At 38.1% G+C, this 27,061-nt stretch overlaps 3 protein-coding genes and 1 non-coding gene across 5 annotated transcripts; 2 read left to right on the forward strand and 2 right to left on the reverse strand.

The window, feature by feature from the left end:
• Nucleotides 1-1,316: 1,316 nt before the first annotated feature.
• Nucleotides 1,317-3,125, reverse strand: LOC131317294 (kinesin-like protein KIN-4C). Its single transcript, XM_058346851.1, has 6 exons — nt 3,035-3,125; nt 2,718-2,783; nt 2,527-2,618; nt 2,312-2,437; nt 1,831-1,938; nt 1,317-1,472 (listed from the first exon to the last, which is right to left on the reverse strand). The coding sequence occupies exons 1-6, from the start codon at nt 3,123-3,125 to the stop codon at nt 1,317-1,319; spliced, it is 639 nt and encodes a 212-aa protein (XP_058202834.1).
• A 3,930-nt stretch (nt 3,126-7,055) lies between these two features.
• On the forward strand, nt 7,056-11,518 carry LOC131315681 (uncharacterized). The gene is made up of 4 exons (XM_058344870.1): nt 7,056-7,456; nt 9,703-9,870; nt 9,962-10,197; nt 11,039-11,518. The coding sequence occupies exons 1-4, from the start codon at nt 7,172-7,174 to the stop codon at nt 11,283-11,285; spliced, it is 936 nt and encodes a 311-aa protein (XP_058200853.1). The 5' UTR covers nt 7,056-7,171; the 3' UTR covers nt 11,286-11,518.
• Nucleotides 11,519-21,023: 9,505 nt separating this feature from the next.
• LOC131315682 (uncharacterized) lies at nt 21,024-25,558 on the reverse strand. Of its 2 annotated transcripts, none has more exons than XM_058344871.1 (4): nt 25,387-25,558; nt 23,925-23,993; nt 22,071-22,274; nt 21,024-21,236 (listed from the first exon to the last, which is right to left on the reverse strand). In XM_058344871.1, the coding sequence occupies exons 1-4, from the start codon at nt 25,435-25,437 to the stop codon at nt 21,033-21,035; spliced, it is 528 nt and encodes a 175-aa protein (XP_058200854.1). In that variant the 5' UTR covers nt 25,438-25,558; the 3' UTR covers nt 21,024-21,032. The 2 variants fall into 2 exon arrangements, with proteins under 2 accessions (XP_058200854.1, XP_058200855.1); XM_058344872.1 differs by lacking the exon at nt 25,387-25,558 and adding an exon at nt 24,105-24,932.
• On the forward strand, nt 23,360-23,467 carry LOC131318233 (small nucleolar RNA snoR100). Its single transcript, XR_009197567.1, has one exon. It is a non-coding gene; the product is annotated as a small nucleolar RNA snoR100 (small nucleolar RNA).
• Nucleotides 25,559-27,061: the final 1,503 nt, after the last annotated feature.

Genomic DNA, 27,061 nt, shown 5'->3' on the forward strand with positions numbered 1-27,061 from the left:
TTCTTCGTTCTTCCTACAACTTCAAAGGCAACTGAAATTCATGTTGTCGAGAGTCTTGGCCATCCCTCTTATGCTCTTTGGCGTTTGATTGCTGATGAACTTCTAAAGGCTCAGGTTCCTCAAAGCAACCTTTTTGATGCTATTTTCGTTTCAAATCCTCAATCATCATTTTTAACATGCTTGAAACCTAATATGAGGTAATCATTCTAATTCTGCACATCTTCTTGCACCAAAGTTTATTCACATTTAACCGCAGCTAAAATGGCAATATCTTAGTTGCACGAAGCGGGGGGCAGGGGCGGGAGCTGCTATGTATATTTTTATATTATATTATATCTATATATATATATATATATATATATATATATATATATACAGTCATTTTCAAATAAGGTGGTCCTTATTTTAGTTAAAATAAGGACCTCTCCATTTCTCCCATTTTCCGTTTGAATTTGGATGATCCAAGCCGCTCAATGTGTTCAGAACGTGATTTTAAGGGTATCCGCGAGGAATCGGCAAAAAAAAAGACCGGGAAGGTCTTCATCCGAGCAGTTTTAATTTGAACCGTTTGATAAAAAATAAACAAAAACTGCTCGGATGAAGCCCTTACTGATCTTTTTTTTTGCTGATTTCTCGCGTGTACCCTTAAAATCACGCTCTGAACACATTAAGCGGCTCGGATCATCCAAATTCGATCGGGAAAGGGAGGTCCTTATTTTATTAAGTTAAGGTGGTCCTTAGAAGAAGGGGACTATATATATATATATATATATATATATATATATTTCACAATTAGTGGGCAGTGCAAGTTAACTTATGAGCTCCCAACTACCACCAAAATTCATTTATTGTGCTTTTTGGTTATTGGGCCGACTGATAAGCACCCAATAATGCATATTCTTGGTGCTTAAGTCCTCTAGTATGTTGTGTTTGTACATATATGTTGTCGTTTTTATGTGATATTGCACGTAAGGTAAGTTTTTGTATATTTCAAGTAATTCGTATAAATAAGGCGCGTTTGAACACCATGGACATGCCTCGAGGGAGTCCGAGCTTCCAAGACCAAGTGGCGAAGTGCCACCATTCTCTAATGAGCACCGACCCCATTTGTCCGCCCTTGCTTGTTGGTAAGAGTTACTTCTCTATTGAGGCATCTATAGGACGCGCATTTGCATGAGACCCCATAAACTTCCTCCATCAGCTTGGCATCCACACCTTGTTGTCTTGCACAATGAATGTCTACTACAAGTGCAACAAAGTCCAGAAGCAATTATTCTTGTTGTGTTGTCTATGGAGTACTTCATCAAAGCTAATTTCTACAACAAAATCAAAAGGTATGTTTTTGACTTTACAACAAGAACAACTGCTTCTGGACTTTGTTGCACTTGCAATAGACACTCATTGTGCAAGACAACAAGGTGTGGATGCCGAGCTGGTGGAGGAAGTTGTGGGGTCTCATGCAAATGCGCATCCTATATATGCCTCAATAGAGAAGTAACTCTAACCAACAAGCAAGGGCGGACAAGTGGGGTCGGCCCACTAATTAAAAAGCACAATAAATGAATTTTTGTGGCAGTTGGGAGCTCATAAGTTAACTTGCACTGCCCACTAATTGTGAAATATACACATATATATATAATATAATATATAAAAATATACATAGCTGCTCCCGCCTCCGCTTCGTGCAACTAAGATACTGCCATTTTATCTACAGTTAGATGTGAATAAACTTTGTTGCAAGAAGGGGGGAATGCAGAATTAGAATGATTACCTCATATTAGGTTTCAAGCATGTTAAAAATGATGTGGGAACAGGAAGGAACCCCCAAACCTGAGCATCAAGAGCACGTTGCGCAAGATGTTCACAAGCAATTTGGCTTTCTTGCAGCTCCCCTCTTAGCTCTCCATTGCTTGCTTCAAGCAAAGAGATCTTGTGCTTCTGGAAAATAGAGAAACAAATTTATGTAACACTAAAACTGCTCCCTCTAATGCTAGGTAATGAGCACAGAAATAGAATCGAGTCTTTAAGCCTGATGTATTCGGCTTTAATTTGGGGGCAAGGTACCCCAGTATAACGTCCCTTAAGTTCCTTGATTTTGGAGGTATAGGAGGCCACTAGTACAATGATAAAACATTTCAAGAGCAGCCACTTTGTCCATATATCGCTAAAGGGTGGACATGTGTACTGATTGTCTCAGCCCTCTCCCGCCAATACTCCCATCGATTAGGGAGGACATGGGTACTGATATATTGTTATTGCAACACTAAAACTACAGAGCACATTCTGAAAGAAACTCAAGTTAGTGCTATACCTGAAGCTCCTCAAAAGACCCACCGGAGTCTCCAAGAAGGAAAAGGAGCTCGGACTGCAGTTGTTCAATTTGGCTTTGCATTCTTTGCATTTGAGCTATCATTGGGTCATGGACCTCACAGTTGATCTAGTAGTAGAAATAAAATGAGATGTCGCTAAAAGTATATCATGCCAAATTTGTCCAAAAGTAAATCAGCTTTAGATACGGAAACTAACAATGGCTTTATTTTGAATGTAGCGAGCACGATTTGCAAACTTTAAAGTGTTTAAGGTCTCCTCAGCATCTGTGTCTGCAGGACTTACACAAGCTGCATTCATAAACAAGTAAAGGAAAGAGGATACCAGACAATTAGAAAGCAAAACCAGAGATGTCTAAGGTGTTTTAAGTTAGGATACTAGCCAATTACTGTAAGAGACTATAGTTTGGTCAGCATACCTACCATGACTGTTTTGCTGTTTCCTCCAAGGGAATCCTACAAAATCACATGCCATATTAAGTCACAAATTTCTTCACCTTTAATGAATAAAAGCAGCATCAATTCAATTGCTAGGTAGACACAAATAATAGACTCAAGGCTTCAATGATACCTAAAAACATTACAATCCATTCCCAAAGCATGTCAAACAAATATAAAACAAACAATTTATTCAAAGTGAAAAACCATCGATCCCACTTGAAACTTCATACGGTATGACTCTATCAGTCAGAATGACGACAAAGTACGTTTCTCAATCCTAAATGTTTCTCTGGTAAAATTTCGACTTCCTGTAATAGTAATGGCTTCAGAAATCTTATCCCCATCAAAAGATTTCATCCTAATAAGACTTTTGTTTTTCAAGTAAAGTTGTTAAGATTGCAATATTATTGGTAACATTTCAAATGAGTTAGTGTTTTTTGTCATCAATATATGCTAAACTACAGGGTCACTGGTCAAAGGAAAATTAATTGATTGGCCCTGAGAAAAGTCTAAGCGAACCACATTTGTATGCATATTAATTGGTCACAGGATCAAAACAAATCTTTGGCCCACCTTTTGTGTGCACAACTCCAGAGTCATGCAAAGTTCCAAAAATTAGAGGAGCTCATCAACAGATTAAAAGCCAACTATTTTTGCAGTATGCAACAGAGGTGCTAAGTAATAACAAGCACTTTATGCTTGATGATTCGTATGGTTTCTGTATAACACTACAGCCTGCGTGGCCTAGCACTTTACATCAAATATTGAACATTTTAATTTCCGCTATTTTTAGAGCAACATTTTATGTTGCTTCGAGTGTGGATCCTATTTTTCATTATTCCTATTAAATTTCTTTCCTTTATCCTACTTCAATGTTAGAATGTTGAAGGGAAATGAAATGAAATTGAGTTTGTTTGCTTGTCTTTCTAGAATTCAATATCATAATCATATCAACCACCATTCTAACCTGCATCCATGAAAACCTACTCAGGAAACTATTGTATAATCACATCTTTGTTTATAAACACGTACTTTGTTTTTTGGACCCTCAAGAGCCTAAAGCCAAACAAATAGAAAACCTATATTAGCTGTAACTTTAAGCTTTCCAGAAGTTTTCACAATGGCAGCCATGAACAAAACCCAGACAAAAGCAATTCAAAAATGCACACTACCCAACAAAAAGACTATAAAACACACTAGAGAAATATAAATACCTAGAGAAAAGGGTGGTGGGCCATAATAAATAGAGTCATCTAGCTCTTGTTCTTGCTGTGCCAAATTTGCCTCTTTCCTCATGCATTCTTATTGATCACCTAAGCCCTGCAACTTTAATTCTTACTCTATTTGCAAAATACTTTCGCTCCAAGTGGGCGGCTTGCCCATCGCAATTTCTCATTTTTTCGGTATTTGTTTAGACTGCCCATCCAACCTACATTACCATTAGACAAACTCGCGCATCATGTTTAAGTTGCAAACTTTTGCACAAATCTCGGAGTTGTCAGATATGATCCGGAAACTATTGTGCTTAGTTAAATTTTAAATGAAATTAGACAAGAAAAGTAGGTTGTAAAGAAATGAAGCGTAATTGATGCAATAAGTACAAGAGTGTCAAAGCTTTTTATGCTTGCTTTCATTATTAATAAAAAGTACACCAAGCTCTATTTCCACCGACTTTTTTTTTTCTCTAGAAAAGTCTAGTTAAGCACATCTACCTAATTACAAAAAATCTCCCATCTTCTAGAATTATCTATGTGCTTTAATATCTTCTAGTAATTATAACTTCTACACAATTCTTATTATTTTTTTAACTTAGATATTTAAATACTTATTTTACATTATTCTAGAAGATTACAAATTACTTTTTCTAACATAAACAATATCTCAAATATCAATTGAAGTTCCTTCGGCCTTCCAAAACCTAAAGCCTGCAAAAAGAAAACAATTTTATGAAAAAATAACTTATCAATGTTCACAAATTTTTCCGAGAGGAGGCTTCAAAGTGAAGGAACAAATGACATATGACCAATCGTCAAAGGAACTTGAGGACGAAGGCTAAAACTAGATTTTTAAGCACCAATAGTTCTAGATGCCAAGGATAAAATAGTATAGAAAAACTATGCAAGCACTGGGCCCTGGCAGCACCCATTCAGCAGTGAATAAATCAATCACATTCTTAAGAAACAAGGTATATTCCTAACGAAAAGATGGACGGAAGAAAAAGAGTCCTTGAATGCAAAAAGAGTACATAGAAATGTGCATTCTGTTTTGCTTTAACTGATGTCTGAGAGCATCCACAGTGGAATTACCAAAATCATAAGATTGTTAAAGTTAGCAATGTTTTTTCAAAAAAGTGCTTACAGTGGCATAACCAAACTTAACAACCTATTAGCAACTCATCAAATTTTGGCCATTGAATAATCAAAATTAGCATTTTTATATTTTACAAAAACAGTTAAACCATTTTTCAAAAACTGTTTTTTTATTAAAAACTGTTTTTTTAGAACTGTTTTTTTTTTCAAAAACTTTTATTTAAAAAAAAAACTGTCTTTTTTTTCAAAAACAGTTTTTTTTTTTTTTAACTTTTTTGGAAAAGTGTTTTTCAAAATTTAAAAGTTTTCAATAAATTATTTCCTCTTTCTAATAACATGTTTTTATTAGTTTGAAAAGTATTTTAAAAAAATATTTTATATGGTGACAATTTTTAGATTTTTACAGGTTGAAAATGTGACGTGGCAAGTTTTGATTATTCAATGTTTCGATTATGCCAGTGTGGACATCTATATTGCTAACCTTAGCAACCCTTTAAATGGATAATCAAGGTGATGTAGCAACTTTTAATTATTCAATTTTGATTAGTCCATCGTGGATGCTTTGATGAGGGTAGATTAGTGTCTATACAACATGGATATATTATATTCAGAGTACTGCTAGCTGTACCGACGGTTTCCGTAGGGAAACCGTACCGACGGCCACCGGACGGCCGATCCGAACCGTCCAAAAATTTAAAAAAAAAAACCGAGGGGCCCTACGCGAGAATCAACGGCATCCGAAATGTGTAAGGTGCTTGATCCGAGCACCCTTTAGTCGGTACACATAGAATTTCTGTAGTATTCATACAACATGACTTCCATAGGATCGTCCATACTACCGAGTACCGCACATCGGTCCAACAACTGTGACACGACATTATTCCACAAACCCTCAAAATATGAAGTTCTCTAACAACTGGACCGCACCAACTCGACGTGTACTAATAATTATAGGCCACTTATTCCTGATATAAGTGTTAGTCCAAATATGGAACTGTCATCAAACCAATGATGTTTTACAGGACAGAATATTGGCCTATTAAGAAATAACAAATGAATAAGATGAGTGTAGCGCAAATGAGAATGTTGAGGTGAATATGTAGTAAAATTAGACGAGACAGGATTAGAAATGGGGCTAGAAATCAACACACATGTGGTATTTACTCTGGGGCTAGAAATAAAAAATAATTAATTACAAAATCGAAACAAAAAATGATTGCAGAAATAAATGTTATTAGAAATAAAAAAATGTCAATTTATAATAAAAATAATAAAACAAGTTCGAATTCTAAAAGATTCGAATCACTAAAAATTATTTAGCAAATATTAAAAAGTGATGCTGGGATCTTGGGTCGAGACGAGTGATATTTAGTAGGTAAATTAACCCCAGATCGTGAAAGAAGAATCATTGTATGGCATCCTACCATTAAAGACTTTAATTGCACAGTTAAAAGATAGCCTGAAAAGTTTTTTTTTTGTTGAAAAGATGGCCCAAAAAGTTGAGAGAACGATTAGATAATTGGTTTATGAATCCTTCTAATTCGATCAATGATCAATCGGATTTCATTTTTGAAAAATTATCATAACTAGAGGCACCGTTATAATTTTGCCCTCTCACTATCTTTTTTTTCTTTTTTTGAAACACTTTAGAAATTCATTAATAAATATGAGGATTATAACTTACGGTGTTCAACTAATAGAATTGTGATCATCTTGATGGGATTGTCATAAACAGGGAAAATTGTTCAGACTCCGTTCCGGAAAGGAAAATAAGTACTTATTTTTTAAAAAGGCAATTTTAAGCTTAAAAATTATTTACTTAATAATTTTCCTATCAATATAGATCTTATTTGATAGATCTCATTAAAATCTTTTATACGGTGCAAAAAAAAATTGAAAAATTAATTTTCATTTACATTATTTTTAAGTTTAAAAATGTAAAATAAATATTTATTTTTTAAGAAGGTGTTCTGGAACGGGGCTTCAGTGGTCTAGAAACCATCTTTTACCACTCGTTCTTGTGGAGGGGTCGTACAGCCTCACAGCTACTCTACTCTCTCTTTCTCTCTCTCTCTCTCTCTCCGTAGAAACTCAATGGACCAAATACAGCACAAGTACGTGGAAGTGAACGGTCTGAAGCTCCACGTAGCTGAGACCGGAACGGGTCCGGCAGCGGTGATGTTCCTCCACGGCTTTCCAGAGATATGGTACTCGTGGCGCCACCAGATGATCGCCGTCGCAAACGCCGGTTACAGAGCGATCGCACCCGATTACAGAGGATACGGGCTGTCCGACCCGCCGCCCGAACCCGAAAACGCCTCACTCCTTGACTCCGTCCATGACATGGTCGCACTTCTCGATGCTCTCGACATTACGAAGGTACTCTTTGTTTATGAAGTTTTATTTTCCGATTGTATCCTAATTTTTGGCCTAATTCTTCTATTTGATGATCGATTCAACCTTTGATCGAAAAGATATACCTTGGTTATTTTTCATCTCTTCAACAAGTTTAGTAATGAGCAAAACGGCCACCAATCATAATTCCAACCACAACCCTCTCACATGCACGTAGGTCATAGGGATTCAACTTCAAGTTTGGGTGACCCAACATTCAAGAAAGTGTTTTTAGACATAGAAGGCGATATTAATGTTGTTATTAAAAATTGTAAAAATTAAGAAGATTGTCATATACATATTTTTGATGAGCCTATTCAATTACTAAAAGCAAAATAATATTGCGAAAGATAAAACTGTTGTTAAATATAAACATTGTTTTCTCAGTAAATATGGGTTGGACGGGTGTTGAATTGTTCTAAACAATGTTGGGTGGGCGAACTTACATAATTTTAGAGTTTTGAAAAAAAAAACCCTACTATAATTATTAAAAATGTGTAATGTGGGTAGGGAGGGGAGGTTGCCCAGGGTCATCCGCCCCTCGTTCCGTCCTTGATGGAGGCCCCATAGTCTTTATGTGTGGGGCCATTTATATGTGAGAGAATTGTGGTTGGGGTCGTAGTTGGTGTACGTAGCACTTCTACTCTGGAAGAAGAAAACCTCTTCTCAGCTGCGGGTTCGGTTTGATTTGTAGTTGTGTTTGGTAGTCGGGAAAATAGAGATAAGATAGTTTTTCCTCTTCGGATTTGTTTGGGGAAAAAAGTGTAGTTTTTCCTGTGCGGTTTTGTTTGGGAAATTTTTACTTTTTTTTATTAGTGTTTGGTGTTGGGTTTGTGAAGTTTGATTCGGTTTAATTGCACTCCGCTTACTGTTCAGGGTTTGTTCTGCTCCCAAAACCTTGGCAGAGTTGTTTTAGGGTAATTTGTGAACCTTATGAATACTTGCATATATGTAGCTCCTCATGTAACTCTTGCACTCTCTTCATTCTATGGATAATATAAAGTGGTGCAGTCTTGTACTCTTTTCATTCGATATGTAGGGAAAAGTGGTGTGAGTTGTGGACGTACTCAACTTCATAGTTGGTGAATTACATAAAAACTCTGTATTTTTTCTGTTTGCGTTCTTTCCTTGAATATTTTCCGCGCGTTGTGTGTGTTGTGGTTTGGCACATTTCTCAACATTTTGGAGAAAGTTATTTTTAAGTCTTTGGAAAATGAAAATGATTAAAAAATGGCTGTTTCGATTAACTCTAATTATTTGTAATGAAGTTGAACAAGGGACACACATGGAACATGGGAGGCACACATGTCTCAGGTGACACACGTATAGAGACACGGTGTGGTGTCATTTCGTACTTATAAGTTATAAAACTATTTCAAGAGTTACAATTTGCAACAAACTTGTCACTTGTGCCTTGTGGTTTGTCTTTTTGGTGGATTATCTCTTAATTATGTAGAAGTAGTGTTAGTTGTCTTTTTTGTGCTAAGTTAATGTTATTTCCTAATAGTTTGGGAGTTTGTAGATCCCACATCCGTACTAATCACAACTAAAATTTAGAAGTATAAGCATTTTTTTTTCCCCACTTCTTTCGTGTCTCCGGCCGTGCCCGTATGCTTATTAATTGGGAATTATCATATCTCGTGTCCATATTCGTGTCTGCATTTGTGTTTGTGTCTGTGCTTCTTAGGTTTTAGTGTATGAATATTTGCACGTTCGTGACCCGATATTTTCATGTTTTGAGATTCTAACCAAATCGTGGCTTGCCAATGCATTAGGACAGAGGGATAAGGATATTTGAGAAAATAGAATTTGTTGCCTCCATTATATCTCAGGCTTGCTCCTGGTGGTAATGTTAACTTCATCTTAGATTGCTGAACACATGTGTTTGGTTTGCATGGCATTGATGGGTTTTTTGAATCCTAACAAGTTTGCTATTGAAGACTGAAAACTGTTTATCGGATTAGTGACGTAATTAAAATTGCAAATACAACTTAATGACATGTGGTTTTGTGAATCTGGGATGCACGCGGTTCGCGAGAGTTTCCGTCTTGTCATAGTTGTTAAAATTGTGGTTTGGGGTTATTGGGGATTGTATTGGAATGTAAATCTCAAGATCCTTCTTGCTTAATTAAGTTTGGTACTTGGAGTTAACATGGTAGAATCCAAAGTCCGAACGATTAGTCTCTTTGTAAGTTATAATGCTCTCTTTCTCCCCCCCTATTTACTTACAGGTATTTCTTGTTGGTAAAGACTTTGGATCCCCAATCGCTTACCTCATTGCCCTTCTGTACCCAAAGAGGATCTCAGGAGTAGTAACATTGGGCGTCCCATTTATGCCCCCACGTCCTCCTACACATCACAAGGGCCTCCCAGAAGGTTTCTACATCTCAAGATGGAAGGTACGCATGGTCTTTATACCAACTTACGTGTCCAGAATTGGAAAGCATATCTTACTGGTTTTCATTCACTTCATTTGGAGATTCATTATAGGAACCTGGACGAGCTGAAGCTGATTTTGGTCGCTTTGATGCCAAAACAGTCGTTCGGAACATCTATATACTCTTCTCCAAAAGTGAAATACCAATAGCTGGGGAAAATAAGGAAATCATGGATATGGTGGAACCATTCACTCCTTTACCCCCTTGGTTCACAGATGAAGATATGGCAACCTATGGAGCTTTATATGAGAAATCCGGATTTCAAACCGCATTACAAGTTCCTTACAGGTGAAGGGTTATATAGCATTCATGTTACTGAAGAACTTGAGTGAAGTATCTTTTCCTTCCAAACTCCAACAAAATTGATTTATCTTGGTTTTGTTTTACAAATTTTGGTTGATGACCTTGTCACTATGATTGCAAAGGGTGGATCGTTCCACTGATGCTATGTTTTGTTCTTACTGATACGTACATGATTAAAGCACGAACTTGCTGGATTTTTCATGTGGTTAATTGCAATGGTGGTTACTTGATATTTGATTAATTTTGTCTACGAAAAAGCCGTTTTGTCATAATATCTTGCTATTGGAAAGAGATTATTCCGATGATAATCACCAAGATGAGAGGGAGAAGCGAAACTCTGCTCCTTATCCGTATTATTGATTTCCTCTGTGCTTAAGCTCTGGTATGAACAAGTTACCATAGCTTTAGTTTATGTGAGCGCTTGGGTTAAAGTCTTCCAATCTGCATTTCTTATCCGTTTGAATTCTTCTTCTCAGTTTGCCTTGTGCTGCATCATATGTTTGGATGTTTGCGCATCCAAGTGGAAGACGAAATTGCACATGAGGGAGGTTGTTAGATATTTTGAAAAGCTTTGGGGACTTGTGGAGATTAAATATATGCATATACAACATTTTGTTTTCGAAATTATTTCCACTTGGATGACATCTTGCCTTCATCCCTGAGTATGGAGTTGCAACCATTGTGGTTTTTTTTTTTTTTAATCGGCTGTTGCAACCATTGTTTGACTGAATAAAGGGATCATCCTATTTGTTTCTGGAGTACTCTTTTCTTCTCTTTTTTTTCATCAAAATCACGGAAACCTTCAACCTTTGGTTTTACATAACAGGTCGATGCACAAACACTTGGACATACCAGATCCGAAAGTCGAAGTTCCGGCTATGCTGATCATGGGGGAGGAGGACTATGTCTTCAAATTTCCAGGAATAGAAGACTACATAAGAAGTGGAGAGGTGAAGACTTATGTCCCGAACTTGGAGACAATCTACGTGCCCGAAGGTAGCCATTTCGTTCAGGAGCAATTCCCTGACCAGGTGAACCAGCTACTTCTCACCTTCCTCAGTAACCGTAATTGACATCTACGGGATGTGGCTGTTAAATTAACAAGTGTTCCAAAGGCTGGCTAGAGTATCGAAAATGCCTGAGATGCATGTTCAGTCACTTTCACAGTGATTGTTGTGTAAATATTTTTGTCGGGATACTGAGAACTTCAAGGGGTCCATTGGATCAGTGGTTAAAACTGGGGTTATTAACCCTGAGGTTATAGGTTGAACTTGAGTTTGTGCATATAAAATCTAAATGTTGTATCCGTTCCCAAGGTATCCCTTCAATCTCCAGTAATGGGGACTGAACTGGTGGTTTTTTATTTTCTTCATACTGGGAACTTCAAACTTGAGGCTGCTTCCGATTTCACTTCACTTTGGAGAGGAATAAACCATGCTGGCGACAGAAGCTTTAGTGAAACCCCGTGGTAACTTTTCTTAATTGCTTTCACAAAACGGTGGTGTAGAATCTCATGCTAGTTCTTATTCAAACATATATATGATCGATGAAACCTTTGCCAAAATCTGATCAACTTGATTCTTTTCTTTATTTAATGAGCCTACATTAAGGTCTTCAAAATAATTAGGCTGGTTCGTCGAATTAGATTCTGATATGTCTGATTTTGTATCCATGAAGGCATGCATCACACCTCTTGTTTCCCGACACGGACATGTTGAAGGGCTCTAATAAGTTAACAGGCAAATTCAATTTATTTTCTATATTTTCCTAATTTAGAATATTTTTATGTTGAATGTTGCTAAGTTTTGAAAAACCATTCCTCTATTTTCAAAAAGTTAGACAAAAAAATAGTTTAGCCTTTAAGCTTCGGGAGACTTTTAGAGATATGACTCTTGAAATTTGACAAAATTTTAGTTTTGTTTCTTGGAGTCACTCTAACGAGGGTTCAATACATCCGCAACTGCATTAAGTGGTAGCACTACAAAGCAGAAAGATTTCACAAGAAAAGAGAGGTTTCCGCCAACATAAAAATTATTTGACCATGCGGTGTTCCAATAGCAAGTAATAGTACTAATTTTCCTCTCAAAGACCCTATTAGGACTTGTGGATCTCTAGAGTTACCAGGCTTTCTAACAAAGCTCAAAGATAACTGCCCCTCCTCCCTCCTGCATCCAGTAATGCCACGTATAATTAAGGGAGTGGATTCACTTTTTTGACGAACAAAATCATCCCATTAATCTAGAGAAACTCTGTTGCCTATGTATGGTTTGATTGCCCGAATGGTGCATTTGGTGATCAGTTGAACCCATCGGATTTCTATCATGAACCCATTTAAATATTCAGAAAATTGGTCTAAACTCCTTAATAGGAGTCTATTGGGCCAACTAGCCCACGCTAAGTTTGTATGGGGTGTAGAGTCCATTGATTTAACAATTATAGTGCCGAAGGTCCTTTAATGGACAAAAATACCCCGGGAATGATTGACGGTTGTTTTTTCCTATGTCTTTCTATATCGCCGTGTGGCCCTCTCGGGTCTCGCTGTCTCTCTCTCTGTCCCCGACGAAAATGGTAGCCGCAGCACCACCGCCGGCACCATACCCAGACCCCACTTGCGAGTACACAGGAGAGAGAGAGAGCAGTAGCCCACGGCAGCAGCAGTTGCACATAGTTGTGCCGCGACGGCGGTGGCAACGGTTCGGCCGGGGAAGAAGGAGAAGGGGAGAGGAGTCGGGAAGGAAAAGAGGGAAGGTGAGAGAAGGAAGAAGAGGGAAGGGAGGAGAGGTGAAGTGAGATGAAGTGGTGGCGGCGATGGAACCCGGCGGCCATGGCTGCCATACGCTGGTTTCCATTTTCCATTTTGCCTTTCTTTTTTTTTGTTAGCCTTGAAAGAGAAAGACAAAGATGGAGCTGAGAGGGAGGTAACCGATGGAAAGAGAGAGAAGGAGATCGCCGGAGATCAGTGATGTTTCTTGAATCACATGAGCAGCAATTTATGAGAAAATCTCAGAGTTGTGACGAACTTAATTTGTTTGCATAATAATTTTTTAATGTTTGGTCTTTCAGTGGATAGTCATGCAGGTGTTCAAAGTTTTTCATAAACATGTGTAGTGTTCTTCTTTTGATTCAGCATAAAGCCAAAAAAAAAAATATATATCAAAATTGGGTAGATGACTACGACCACATTTCAGTGATTTGAAAATCACCTCTCAAATTTTTTTACAACAAAAATTGGCTAAAGTCAAAAAAATGAAACATTGATGTTGATTTGGACAAATAATCATATCAATATTTCTAGGTTTTATTCATTTTATAGATTATAGATTTCGAGTAAATAACCATATATGTTAGTCTTTTGGGAATAATACAGAATATAGATTATAATAGATAACTATATTTCGTTGCGATTATATAGAGTACTTAATTCACAAAGATAACATTATGTGTTAATTTTTCTGATATAATACTTAGTACAGATTTAGACAAATAATCACATCTATTAATTTTATTGCGATTATAAAGAGTACAGATTTTGCAAAAATAACATTATCTATTTTGTTTTTGATATAATACAGAGTATGAATTTAAAAAGATAACCATATTTGCTGCAAGAAAATTGTAATATTTAATAATTAAAATGGAAGTAATTGATATTTGTTGTTAACTATTTTTTTCAGGGTTAATTAGGAACTAAATATAAGATGATCAAACTAGTTTTGAGTGCTTATATTAAAGAGAATGAGAATAAAAAATGGTAGTTGCATGGAGAAAAACGTGTCAATTATACGAGGGGCGTGCACTGAACAATGTGGTGTGTGCATGATCAGTTCATGGGTAGAATTTATGTGTTTTGTGAATTTGGTGAAGATTTATGTGTTTTGTGAATTTGGTGAAGAAAATAGATTTGCACAGCTAACGATATTTGTTTTTTTTTTGAAGATCCAAAAGAATATTCTTACACAAATAACGTTATCTGTTGCCTTATTTTAAAGAGAGAAAAAAATAGATTTGCACAGCTAACATTATTTGTTGTTTTTTTGGAAGAGCCAAAGAATATATTTACACAAATAACATTATCTGTTGCCTTATTTTAAAGAGAGAAAAAAATAGATTTGCACAGCTAACATTATTTGTTGTTTTTTTGGAAGAGACAAAGAATATATTTATACAAATAACGTTATCTATTGCCTTATTTTAAAGAGAAAAAAATAGATTTGCACAGTTAACGCTATTTATTCTTTTTTTTGAAAGATACAAAGAATATATTTACACAAATAACGTTATTTGTTGCCTTATTTTAAAGAGAGAAAAAATAGATTGCACAACTAACGCTATTTGTTCTTTTTTTTGGAAGATCCAAAGAATATATTTACACAAATAACGTTATCTGTTGCCTTATTTTAAAGGAAAAAATAGATTTGCATAGCTAACGTTATTTGTTCTTCTTTTTTTTTTGGAAGATTCAAAGAATATATTTACACAAATAATGTTATTTGTTGCCTTATTTTAAAGAGAAAAAAAATTGTTCTTGTTTTTTTGGAAGATCCAAAGAATATATTTACACAAATAACGTTATTTGTTGCCTTATTTTAAAGAGGAAAAAAAATAGATTTGCACAGCTAACGTTATTTGTTCTTTTTTTGGATGATTCAAAGAATATATTTATACAAATAACGTTATCTATTGCCTTATATTAGAGAAAAAAAATAGATCGATTTGCATAGCTAATGTTATTTGTTCCTTTTTTGGAAGATGCAAAGAAAATATTTACACAAATAACTTTATCTGTTACCTTATTTTAGAAAAATAAAAGAATAAATTGACAGAGTTAACATCATCTAGCATTTTTTTAGAAGATATAGATGATTGATAAATACATATAAGAATATCAGTGTGCTTTGGGTATCACACATATAATGGTGTGTGTATCTTTGTGTTATTAAGTTGACAAAGTAGCGCATTTAATATTATTTGTTTAATTTGTCTTGCCTTTTCTTTCTTTTGCATTTTTCTTATTAGAAAGGCACACATATAATTGATTTATAGATATGACTATTTCCATTATCTTTTTGGAACACAACAAATGTAAGAGAAAAAAAGAGTTACTGGAGATATTTTTCTCCCAAAGTAGACCTTGGAAAGGAAACTCAAATGAGGAGAGAGAGTCAACTACCGAGAACAAATAATCATCTCTTTCCCCATCTCTATGTGAGTAGGTTTTTGTAGAAATATAGTGAGTCATCACTGACCCATCTTCCCCATCTCTATACTCAAACTCACCTCTGTCAAGTACATTGGTAAATGGTAATTGTGTCCCACCACTATCACATTTTCTTCCCGAGCAAAATGCCATCTCTGGTGACAAAAATAAAGGAAGAACATTGAATTCAAGTAAAACAAATGAAAGCTGTAAAGTACCACTGATTCTAGTCATATTCTATATCCCAAAACCCACCACCACACTTTCGTTGGTGCCGGTGGTTGCGAATTCATTCCCATCTCCGATCCACACCCCATACCCGCCCCTGCCACGAGCCCCTCCGAGTCCCCATCTCCGGCGCCTAGCATCCCCTCGCCGCCGGTGCCGCCCAAAAAAAAATTTCAGTCAACTAATGGATCAACTTAACTCGGCAATTGCTAAGAGCCACCCCCGCCGATCACCATACTTTCCGGCGAGTTTCTACTCCACGCCTGCTACACCCACGGACATGGCGCTGGAAAATTACCGGCATCGATTGCCAGAGGTTGTTGCTGGAGATGGCGTGAAGAAAATCACAGAGTTCTCAATCGTCAGAGGTTGTAGGCGATCACGAGAGAGAAGTGACATTTGGGGGTTGACGAAACGGTTTTGGGATTTGCCCTCTCCGTGTTTGTTTTAGAATGGGGGTATTTTTGGAAGGCGGGGGAAAATGTCCTGGAGCCTGGTTGGAATTTTTTGATGTCCTAATTACATCATTAAACCCTATAGTATGTCCTTCTGGCCAAAGCTCTCATAAATATTGTCATTACATCTAATGGCTTGTTTTTGGAGACCTACACCAAGATAAAATATACTCCCTCCGTCCCTTTTTAAGTGTCCTGCTTCGTAACTCCAACTTATTAAAAAGACATCATCATTATACCTTTCACATCAACTTTTTCCTTCACTTTCCCTACTTACCCATCATCATTACACTTTTACTCACTAACTTTTCAAAATGGAATCTACTTTTAGGGGCAAAATGGAAAATTCACCAACTTTTACCCACTAACTTTACAAAATGGACACTTATTAAGGGACAGCCCAAAATGGAATACTGGACTCTAAAATAGGGACGGAGGGAGTACTTTTTACAGTCTATCGACTCCCAAGTCCCATCCTCTCCCAAGTCCCCGTCAAAATAAAAGCGATCAGTGCATATGTATATATTTCGGTTTAGTTTGGAACCGCAACCCATTAGCACAAATTTGCAAACCAAACCATCTAGAACGGTTTTCATTTTCTGAACGGGACCAAACCTTACTACTAAAAAAAACAACCCAAACCAAACCGGCGGTTTGGGCTGTGGTTCGTACTGGATTGACGATTGGTGGTTTTTTCCTCACCCCTAACAAACACACTCCAAAACTGGTTAAATTACGGTTTCATTTTTAATTCTGACCAAGTCTCAACCCCAAAGCAGTGGAGGAAGGAAAGGGGGGCGGGCGGCGGGCGGCGGCTGCGTAAAGTTAGCAATGTATTGAGCCCCCTTGAAAATCTTGTCACGGTCAACTTCATGTTTAAACCCCCCATCTTTCTACAAAATCCTAGATTATCTGCAAAAGCTTCTTTCACCAATTTTGATGAAAAAAAATACAATTTCTCTTTGATAAAAAAATTAGGTTCTCTCAATTTCATATGATTTTTGTTTTTAATTGTAGCACATCCTTTCCCTTTACCCTTTGTCAACCAAGATTAAGTTGGATGAAAGATTTGAGGAAGCATTCGAGATGCTCTTCCAGAGTTCATATAAAATGCACCAACCAATCGGACTAATAAAACAGTTAAACATTGGAAATTTGCTCTCATCGTCGACGGATGCCATCATGTTGATAGTTAAAGGTGGTAAAGTATGAACCATAAAAGTTAAAGGGGTTTAGAGCATAACTGAGGCATAGTCGGAGGGGTTACCAATGAGGAAATTACTCACATTTAAGGCCTAGTAATGTGTTACTAGTTACACTCCCCATAGCAAATCATTTCCTCAATTGTCATTAGAACACTATTGTGGGCAACATGCCCTTATGAACAAAGGCGAATCAAAGAGCGCTAGCAGACGAGCGCTCAATTCAGAGTCGCCACTTGAGTTTAAAGGTCCGACACCCAAGGAACCAAACTTGAAACGCTTGCTACGTTGTTTAATTTGAAAAGGTGAAGGCACCAGTCCGTCATAACCATATCTGGGTTCGGGAGCCAGGTTACGAGAGAAAAAGAGTTTTATGGTACCCCTCTCTCCCAATCTGGAGATCGGTCTTTACTTAAGCATTTTGCGAAAATGTTAGAGATTATTCTTTATTAATCAACTTTTAGCCAATTAGGACGGGAGAACAGTTTAAGGGAATTAAAACTGTTACAGATTTGCAGGATGTGATAGATGGCATGCTCACTTATTGGCATGCTCGCTTATTGAAACAGTTAGTATGAAAACAGACTCCTATGAGAGTTTAAACAGACTAGAAAGCCCTGTTTTGGAGTGTCGTACGCAGGAAGAAATCAGCTTGCACTGATTAAATCACTGCAGGCCGGTGTGCTCCAGTAGGTTTAAACACACAGCTCTTATTTTCAACCCTCTGGGCTTTGGAATGACTAGTGCACACCCAGGACAAACCAAATAGTTCATATGACAGTTAATATACAGTTACAGACAGTTTGAATGGGCTACAAAGCCACAAAATGAATAAAACACCCCATAAACAGTGTGGGGACAAAAATAAAGGCCAAAGCCTAGTTAGCCATGCAAAGGCCAGCCATTGGTCGAGACCAGACTTGCGCGCACGGGTATACCACTGTTGTGCGCAGGTTTGAGTCAACAAACCAGGGCTTGGTTCTACATGTTTCTGGATTCTGGGACATGTCTAGAAAGGCCCCAGGGGCATTCTATAGCAGCAGATATACATATTGAAATAAAACTAGCAGTTTTAACAAAGAAAAGCAGTAAACTGGTTGTTAGCATACTTTCAATGATCTATATACAAAAGAGAGCATAAAACAACAAAACCCTAGGCCCCACGCAAGATCTGCGCACGCTAGTCCTTGCCACTACGGTTTTTGAAACTTTGCTAGCTTTAGGGCCAGGACTTGGTATTGATTATCAGCGTTGACCCTGCCAGCCTCCCTCAGGGATCAGAACAGAATGCAGTACAAAGGTGTTATACCTTTAGTTTTAGGGTTTGAATGGAATGATTGAGCTTCGAGTTGAGGTTGGATGGTAGTGTGTTGCTTCTTAAAAGCTTGTTTGGTGTGTTTTTTTGGTTTGTATGAAGGATGACCAAGTTTGTAATCTTGTAACCTTGTTGTTTTTTTGTAACCCTTTGCTAGGGTGTGAGAGAGGGGTATATATAGAGGATGGGAGAAAGATACTAGCCAAAGGAAGGCTGGTATCTTAGCCCTTAAGCCTTCCCTCTCATTGGATGATAGGGGAAAAGATACCCCCCTGGCAAAGACTGCTATTTGGGCCAAACAGAGCCTTCCACCGGCCCCAAAGATCCTCTTGATCAAGGCTAAATAAAGATGATGGGACAGGGTTTGACCAGCGCGTGCGGGTCTCGGATTGGCGCACGCGAACCAAACTAACACCTGTCCATTTGACCCGCGCGCGTAGGTTCCACACCAGCGCGTGCCAATAGGGTTTTGGCTAGATTCAACGGTTTTGCAAACACTCAAAACTCAAGCATGCTATCATTCCCGGGATGTTCTTGATCCGTTTCATCATCGGGGAATTAAAAACCGAAAGTAAACTAATCTGGAAAGTCCAGATTGAGGTGTCTACAACTATCTACCTGTTAAACCAAAACAAGCACATACTTGCTAAAATAACAACCTCCTCTTACCCTTCTTCTGCAATCTTTAAATTTCCGCCTCACTGTCTTCTCCACCATTTTCCCATATCATGGGGAGCTCGTGGGACTTGCACAATTCTGCAATCGGTCGATAAGAATCCCACTAGGGGCATTTGTTGGACCATCGTCCCTTCTTCGATCTCTGTTGCCTTTCCGTGAACTTTTCGCTCTCTGAATCAAGAAACACATGAATTAGCCACAATAGAGGCTGTCAAAAAAATATCAAACCCTCGAGTAATTTCTCACCTCAGAGAACACTGCAACCATGTCGATAGCCATGCTCGCATCCCATTTTACCCTTTCATTGGCAATGCCCTGCCCTACGAAGGCCTTCAATAGGGGAAAGAAAGAATTTACAATACAACAGCTGAAAAAGTACATGAAGTCATACAAGGAAACTTTGACCATGAATTAAAAAGAACATGGGACAAATTACCAAGTGAAGAAAGAAAATATAAGATTTGGAGAGTTCAAGCTGCATTTGGAGAGTTCAAGTCGTTGTGAGAAAGCAATAAGTGCTCTGTGCTCTTCCATGAGTTTACAGATTCCATTCCCACGGAAGCCAAACATTCTAAACCTGGGGCCACATGGGGTTATCCCCGGTCGTTACCTTCAGGACCCCGGAATTAGTCGAGGTGCGCGCAAGCTGGCCCGAACATCCGATTATCAAAAAAATAAAAATAAAAACTTCCACTATAAGCTAGCATATAAATCCACAAAACAGCAATATAAATAAGGGAAACCTAGGACTTATCCAAAGTGATAGCTCTACGTTCCTGAGGTGAGCCTCAGCCTAAGTGTTTTAGAGCAGCCAAAGTGAGAGGACCAACTCTCGCCCTCTACCTCCAACCCAAAAAATAGCTCTGGTGTTCATAACAAGGGAAGAAAAGAGCACTAGGCTCCCGTTTTGCAAGTATTTCTACAAGGATACACACGCGGAGAATATGGTGAAACCACTTACGAGTACCAACAAAACCTGCGTCATTCAATGTTCTACTCTCACCCTCGACCCCACACCACCAAATAATAGCTCTGCGTTCTTACCTATCCCACAAAATAGCATTCTCACCACTGCCATTTTCTAAGTGTTTTTTTAAGCATGCACTACCAGTCTACCACGAATTCTGGTGAGACCCTTTAGAGTCCGAGCGACAACCGTGTCATAATACAAAGTTGCCTCCCTCCATAACATAGGTCAACCACCATACTCTTAATAGCATATTAGAGGTTGCCCTCAATTCAAACCCACACACATGATTCTATGTCAGTTTTTTACAACTAAATCAGTGGCCCTTGTTTGAACAAAACATATATTCATGCAAAATAATAAAGAAGTGTTTCCTCCAAAGGGTTTTACCTTTGTATCAAGATTTCCAAAATCAATTGTGAACCCATCAAACATGCGCTCCTGAACCGCAGGAATGTACTCTTCCACCGCAAGTCCTTTTCTTGTGAGTTGTAGGTCCTTGATCCATTGTGGACATTGATTGATCCCAATGTTGCCACCATAATCCCCAAAAACAGGTGCTCAAGTTTTATTGCGTTAACGCCTAAAGCACATTCATCAAAAGCGTACAATTAAGGTTGGAACTAACATTCCAAATATAGAACACGTCGTCACAAAGCCAATAACAAAGCCACATAACACGGCAGGAAAATAAATTCCATGGACTATGTAAGTGCATATCCACGGGAAGCAAACAAGGTCTTACCAAACACTCCAGCCACAGGAAGATTCCTGCCTATCATCTCTGAATCGCCCAAATTCCTCGACACTTTCTGCAATCCGTGAGGAAAGAAGGCCCAACAAAAGATGCCGAATGCGAATAAAGTGATCCCAATCTTCTTTCACAGTCAGCATGCTCGACAATGTCAATTACGTCTTGCGCCCAATCCCCAAAAGCACCAAATACCAATGGAAACATGGCTGAAAACGTGGAGTGACACAACTGTAAAAAAGAGAAAGGATAAAGATTAAGTAGTCCATCTGTAGTTATTAGGACATATGCCCAAATGTCTCTTGTTACTTTGCAACTAACATTAGAACATCCCACACCCCATCAAAGAAGATAATATTGACATCACTAAGCAACTAATATTAGTGAGAATGCCTATGAAAAGGGCATTATGCTCAACCCCTTCTTTTTTTAACTAGAATTTTATGTCACCATATAGCACCATTTTTCACTCATACAACGAAGTTCATCGCCTGTTGAACAAATACCCTAAGTTCTAAATCAGTCAAGAATAGCTATTCAATTTTTTGGGATCGGGCAGAAATTTTGTCCCTAATAAGTCAAACTTGCAATCTGTTTTGACATGGAATTCATATCAAGCGAGAGAACCACTTCCAAGTCAGAAGATTTGCTTTGAATAATTCCGCTACACTCTTTGGCATTTGGCTGGCAAAAATACTTTCCTGGATTCACAAAGACAGAAAATATGCCCCGAATGTTTCTCGCAATCTAAGACCATCATCTAAATGATAGGTATCTGTAGAAAATGTTGAACGAACTGTATAAACTGGGGTGTGCTTCTTTGGGGGATGGGACAGAGGGTAATTGTAGAGTTTTAACTGATACACTATCTAAGGTAAGCCACAAATTAAGCAGCTCATGGCAACAAGGCCAGACTCAATGCTACCGGATGATGACAACAAAGGCAGCATTCAGCATTTGCACCCAGCCAAATAACCATAATTTCAACAGATTGGAGCAGAAACCTCAGAAAAAAAATTACAGTTACAACGATTATCAAATGATATGTGCCATAAAAGGATTTACCTCAAGGTTTCTCCACTCTAATAGATTGAACATGGCGTTAAGAATATCATGAAGCAACTGCATTAAACTATTAGGTGAGACGAGATTGAACACCTCCAGGCGCGAGACATCAATGTCCCTCCAGAACTCATAAAACAGAGTATCAGAGATGCACGCGCACTTGCACTGTGCCAATTCCATCATGAGGTGCGTAGCACAATTTCTCTGGTGTAAAGATGAAACAAAAATAACAAAAAATAAGAACCAGGAACCCGAAGAAAGTTTCATTTGTTAAAGAAAAAGTTATATTTGCAAACAATTAAATTTATCACAACAGTAATAGCGTCTGATCTCTTAACATCCAAGAAAAGGTAAAACCAGATACATCTCCAAAAAAAGAGCATGTATAAAGATATTTCAACAATGCATAACATCCAAGAATTGCACTAGCGTAATTTCTTTGGTCAAACTATCTCAACCAAACATGTGCACAACAATATGTCCATTGATGAAAATACAAACCTAAGGGACGATATGCTCAAGTGGTCGTTGTATCTGTGTCAGACACATATGGAACACGGATATGCAGAGGACACGCACAAACATGTGTCTCAAGCAAGGCATAGTGGGGACACGTCTAGGGTGAATTTATAATTCTAAAAACTTTTTCTCATCTCACTTTGTTTGCCTTATTCCTGCAGTGTCCGTATCCCGATTTATTTTGACATTTTTGTGTTCCGTGTATGTATCCATCTCCCATGTCTGATATATAACGGCCTTAAACAATCCAAAAGCCAAATTTCTCCATCTCCTTCATATGTGAGCTTAAAGAGAGAAACCTTTCAACGTTCTTCGTCAAGCAATAGAGTGGAGGAGGAAGAAGAGATTTGTCAGTAACAAATCAAGCCCCTAAGTGTAGGAACTTGATACTAAGCAAGACGACTTCAACTACTAATGTTGGGTTTTATCTTCTACAATCGTTCCTGATAGATTTTGAGGGAATGGGGGCATTTTGGAATAGAGATCTAAAATGTGTCATGCCTCTCCATCATAACTTTGATTACTTTCAATATCTAGTATCCAAATGCAAATCCACATGGCAACCCACTGAGTATCAAATATTAGAACCAGATTTGAAAAATATTTAATTCTAAGAACGCTAGCCTCAAAGTATCACGTACAACACAAAAAATAACACTCTAACCATGAATATTTTAGAAGATTCAGTTCGATTCTTTCTCGGAAAGTCAAAGATTTAATTAGCAATCAGTTGAAGTACATGAGTTGTGCATACCGATGCTCTGGACTATTAATGAAGGAAGCATGGTAATGTGCATGGAAATTGAATTGGGTCTCTTGGCCTACCCTCTCTGATGCCATTTGGCTTTGATTTGGGGGTATGGTTCCACAGCAAAACAGGTATAGGGGTGCCACCGTTTCAGTGGTTTTCTGAGAGCAGCCACTTTGTGCATACCGCCAAAGGTTAGGTCTATCTTCAATCTTCCCCCGCCCATACCGCCAATGATTGGGGACTACATGGGTTTTGTTGTTGTTGTTGTGTTGTGTTGAAGAACACGAAGAATGGATCACTTCCTTGACAATATAGTAAGATCAAACCATTTTCAACTGCTAACAAGAACTTAAGCATCAGCAAACGAAAAGAAGAGCACTCATGGTACTTATTAATTGGTGGTACAGTTGCTAGCTAATTGCCAACGTTGGACTGGATTATGTTAAATAAGATAAAAACTATGAAAAGAAGTTCCAGTTAAAATTCAGCTAAACAACCATAATTAGCAACAAATCCAGACAGACTTGTAAAGGAGTTCAGAACATTATAACAGGAATCAAATAACAAACCATCCAAATCCATACCTTCAATGGTGACATCTTCTTCATAACAGCAATTGTGCTATCTATAAGTGTTTCAAGTATATTCACATCCTACACCAATGAAAACCTTAGTCAAACTAATCCACAACTACTTAATAATGATAGATGAGACCACTCAACTGAGCAATGAAGAAACAACAACAAAGTTGCCCGAGGAATTACATATACAAAGCGATGTGAGAAAAGGTTCAAAGTTCAAACAGAGAAGATTAGTTTAGTAACTCATGTGACCAAGTATAATCATCACCTACATAATCCTAACCAAAGAAAAACAACAATTAATTATGACCAACAAGAGAGAAATAAAATAACTACAGCATCCGCTAGTGAGTAGAAGACTCGCGACACTTTGAAGGACCAAAGTAACGACATATTACCTCAAGCCAGGGTTCCTAATGAAGCTTCTTGGACTACTAGAAAACTTTTCTAACTTAGAGTTGTGGTCCAGCCTTGGATTAAATATGTAATAGGTAATGGTGCCTCTACTTATTTGTGGGATGATAATTGCATAATCTTGGCCCTCTTTACCAGAAATTTGGAGATTATACAGGTTTCAATGTTGGGAGATCTTTGACTAATAAGGTTGCTTCAATTATTCACAATGGGTTGTGGAAGTGGCCAAGGCCTAGATGTGCCATTTCCAGCGAGATTATAGCAAATACTGATCCTAATCTAGTGCCAAATGTGAATATTCTTGATTCTGTGACATGGGTTTTGGATAGTTCATAGGTATATTATACAAAATCTGCTTGGCAGGAGCTAAGGGAGGTTTTTCCCATTGTCCCATGGACGAAATGCGAATGGTTTACCCACCACGTTCGAAGATGGGGATTTATAGAATGGCTCGCATTCTTGGGAAGGCTGTCAACAAAGAACCGTTTGCATAGCTGGGGTATGGTGGTGAATAAAACACACTTGATTTGCCAGATTGATGACGAAACTCATGACCAGTTGATGGTGAATATTCAAAGTCTATATGGAAGGTGATTCTATTGATTGGGTTATGACTCATCGATCCAGTGATTCCTGTCCTAGTAGAGTTTGCAAGTTATTGGCAGCTGCTATCTATGGGTTGTGGCGAGAAAGAAATAGGAGGCAGTTTCAATGAACCAAGATTTCAGCCTCTGGTCTTAGTACTCTGATTATTGGGGATATTAAAGCGTGGTTAAGCTATTGGAGAGGACTGAAGATTAATGATTCAAACAGGCTACTTGCAAGGAACTGGTGCCTATGTTCTAGGATTTTCAGCCCCTTGTAAATCTGTTTGTGTTTGTTGCTTTGTTCGTTTCTTTTTCCCTAGTTGGTTAGGGATGGGATAGCCTTGTTCTGATGTATGGGCTTGTTCCCAAAGTTTATAGTTTGGTTGCGTTATAAAATGGTTAACCTACACCCGCCCCCCACCCCCCCCCCCCACACCCCCCCCCAAAAAAAAAAAACATATTACCTCAAGCGTCCACTGGCCTGAATATTCAAAATACCTCTCGCGTAGCTGCATGAAATATACGCAGAAACATCAACGTAAGGGACATTGAGACTGTTAAATAGAACAAAAGCAATGTTAATAAGTTATCAATTTGTCATCGCTTTATCCGCAGTACCTTTTTCGAATCTTAATTCACTCTTGTGGGCTACCAGAGCCCGAGAGACCCCTTTTCAGAGGGGCTCCCCTCGCGCTGCCCATCCTTGGATTTATTGAAAGTTTGAAAGAGTCACTACTCGGGTTTTTGTAAAATGGTTTGCCACCCGAGAAACTTGGAACTTGAAAATGATATTTGAGTTTGAAAATAAATCAGAGATTTTGGATTTGGAAGCCAAGTTACGAGAAGGGAAGGCTTTTATTCGGCACCCTTCTCGCCCGATACGAAGATCGGTCTCTACTAAATACTTGTGGGATTTTGAAAAATGCTTTTTCCTTAACTTTTAAACACATAGCAAGTTAAATGTGTGGTGTAGACATGTGCTGGAGTGTACAATATATACAAGAATGAAACAAAATAGAAAGTTACATGTTATGGATGAGATGAATGCAAACTGTCAAAAGTCTGTAGAAGATGGAGATAACTCCTTCGCGCTAAGAATTTAATATCCAGTGCAAAGCACCTTCTGGGACAACTCCTTTGTGCTGGGGTCTCAGTGCCCAGCGCAAAGCAGTTGTCTTGATCAGTTTCTGAAAATGTTTTATTTTTTTATCCAAGCAGTGGATTAATTAGTAAAATGCAAGAATAATAACTTTTTGATGTTATTTTGAGGTATTTCTAGATGAGACAGGTAGAAGATAGCATTGAAAAGTATTAAAAGCGAATAACGAATAACGAATACTGGAAATAGACACATAAGTCCCTGGACCCCACTGATATTGGAATAATCAGCGAGCACAAGAGAAAGAGCTTTGTGCTGGGGAGGGGGTGCCCAGCACAAGGCAGTTAGCCAGCCCAGGAACAGGTGCTTTGCGCTGGGGAGTTAGTGCCCAACGCAAAGCACATGCAATCACATTTTTTCGTAACAGAAGCCCGCAATTGCGTTAGCTAGCTAATATCTCTGCTTTGGATTCTTGGTTTTCTCAGATGGACAGAAACCAAAAATGCAGGTAGTTTACTACCTTTTGAGTGCTTGAATGAGACCTTGAGCTTTAATTTGGATGAATTGAGGGTCGTTTGGTGGTTGATGAATGACCAAGAAGGATTGTTGTAGTGGAGTGTTAAAGAAATGTAGGTTTTTAGGATGGAGATGGGATTTTTCTCTTCAAATATAAGACATTTCTGATATTTCCTCAGGTATGTATGAGGAAAAGCCAAAATATGTATATATTTTAGAGAGAGAAATGAGGGGGGATGTTGTATTGTGGAGTAGAGTGGAGTGGGGGTGTATATGGGTGTTGTATGTATGTATGTGTGTGTGTTGAAATGGCTCTAGGCACCTCTATTTATAGGGAAAAACGGAGGGGGAACATCTGTGCAGGCTTAGAGTCGGCTAGATGCTTTGTAGGGTCATGATGAGATTCCTGCAACAGTCAGAGCTGTCAGTAATAGAATTTGATTCCCAGCACTGGGGAGTGAATGTTTGGCGCTAGAGAGTGTATTGGACTCTTTTGCGCTGAGCAATGGGTACTTTGCCCTGGG

Source organism: Rhododendron vialii, chromosome 2a, assembly GCF_030253575.1.
Source record: "Rhododendron vialii isolate Sample 1 chromosome 2a, ASM3025357v1".
In the NCBI taxonomy this organism is placed as follows: Eukaryota; Viridiplantae; Streptophyta; class Magnoliopsida; order Ericales; family Ericaceae; genus Rhododendron; species Rhododendron vialii.

Coding starts and splice junctions, on each gene's coding strand:
- LOC131317294 (XM_058346851.1), bottom strand. CDS start 3,125: ATGAAATCTTTTGATGGGGATAAGATTTCTGAAGCCATTACTATTACA. Junction 2,619..2,717: donor CCAAACTATAGTCTCTTACA/GTAATTGGCTAG, acceptor TTATGAATGCAG/CTTGTGTAAGTCCTGCAGAC. Junction 1,939..2,311: donor GGTCTTTTGAGGAGCTTCAG/GTATAGCACTAA, acceptor TCTATTTTCCAG/AAGCACAAGATCTCTTTGCT.
- LOC131315681 (XM_058344870.1), top strand. CDS start 7,172: ATGGACCAAATACAGCACAAGTACGTGGAAGTGAACGGTCTGAAGCTC. Junction 7,457..9,702: donor ATGCTCTCGACATTACGAAG/GTACTCTTTGTT, acceptor ATTTACTTACAG/GTATTTCTTGTTGGTAAAGA. Junction 10,198..11,038: donor GCATTACAAGTTCCTTACAG/GTGAAGGGTTAT, acceptor TTTACATAACAG/GTCGATGCACAAACACTTGG.
- LOC131315682 (XM_058344871.1), bottom strand. CDS start 25,437: ATGCAGCTACGCGAGAGGTATTTTGAATATTCAGGCCAGTGGACGCTT. Junction 23,994..25,386: donor CAGGCCAGTGGACGCTTGAG/GTAATATGTTTT, acceptor TCATTGGTGTAG/GATGTGAATATACTTGAAAC. Junction 21,237..22,070: donor TAGAGTGGAGAAACCTTGAG/GTAAATCCTTTT, acceptor TCTTTTTTACAG/TTGTGTCACTCCACGTTTTC.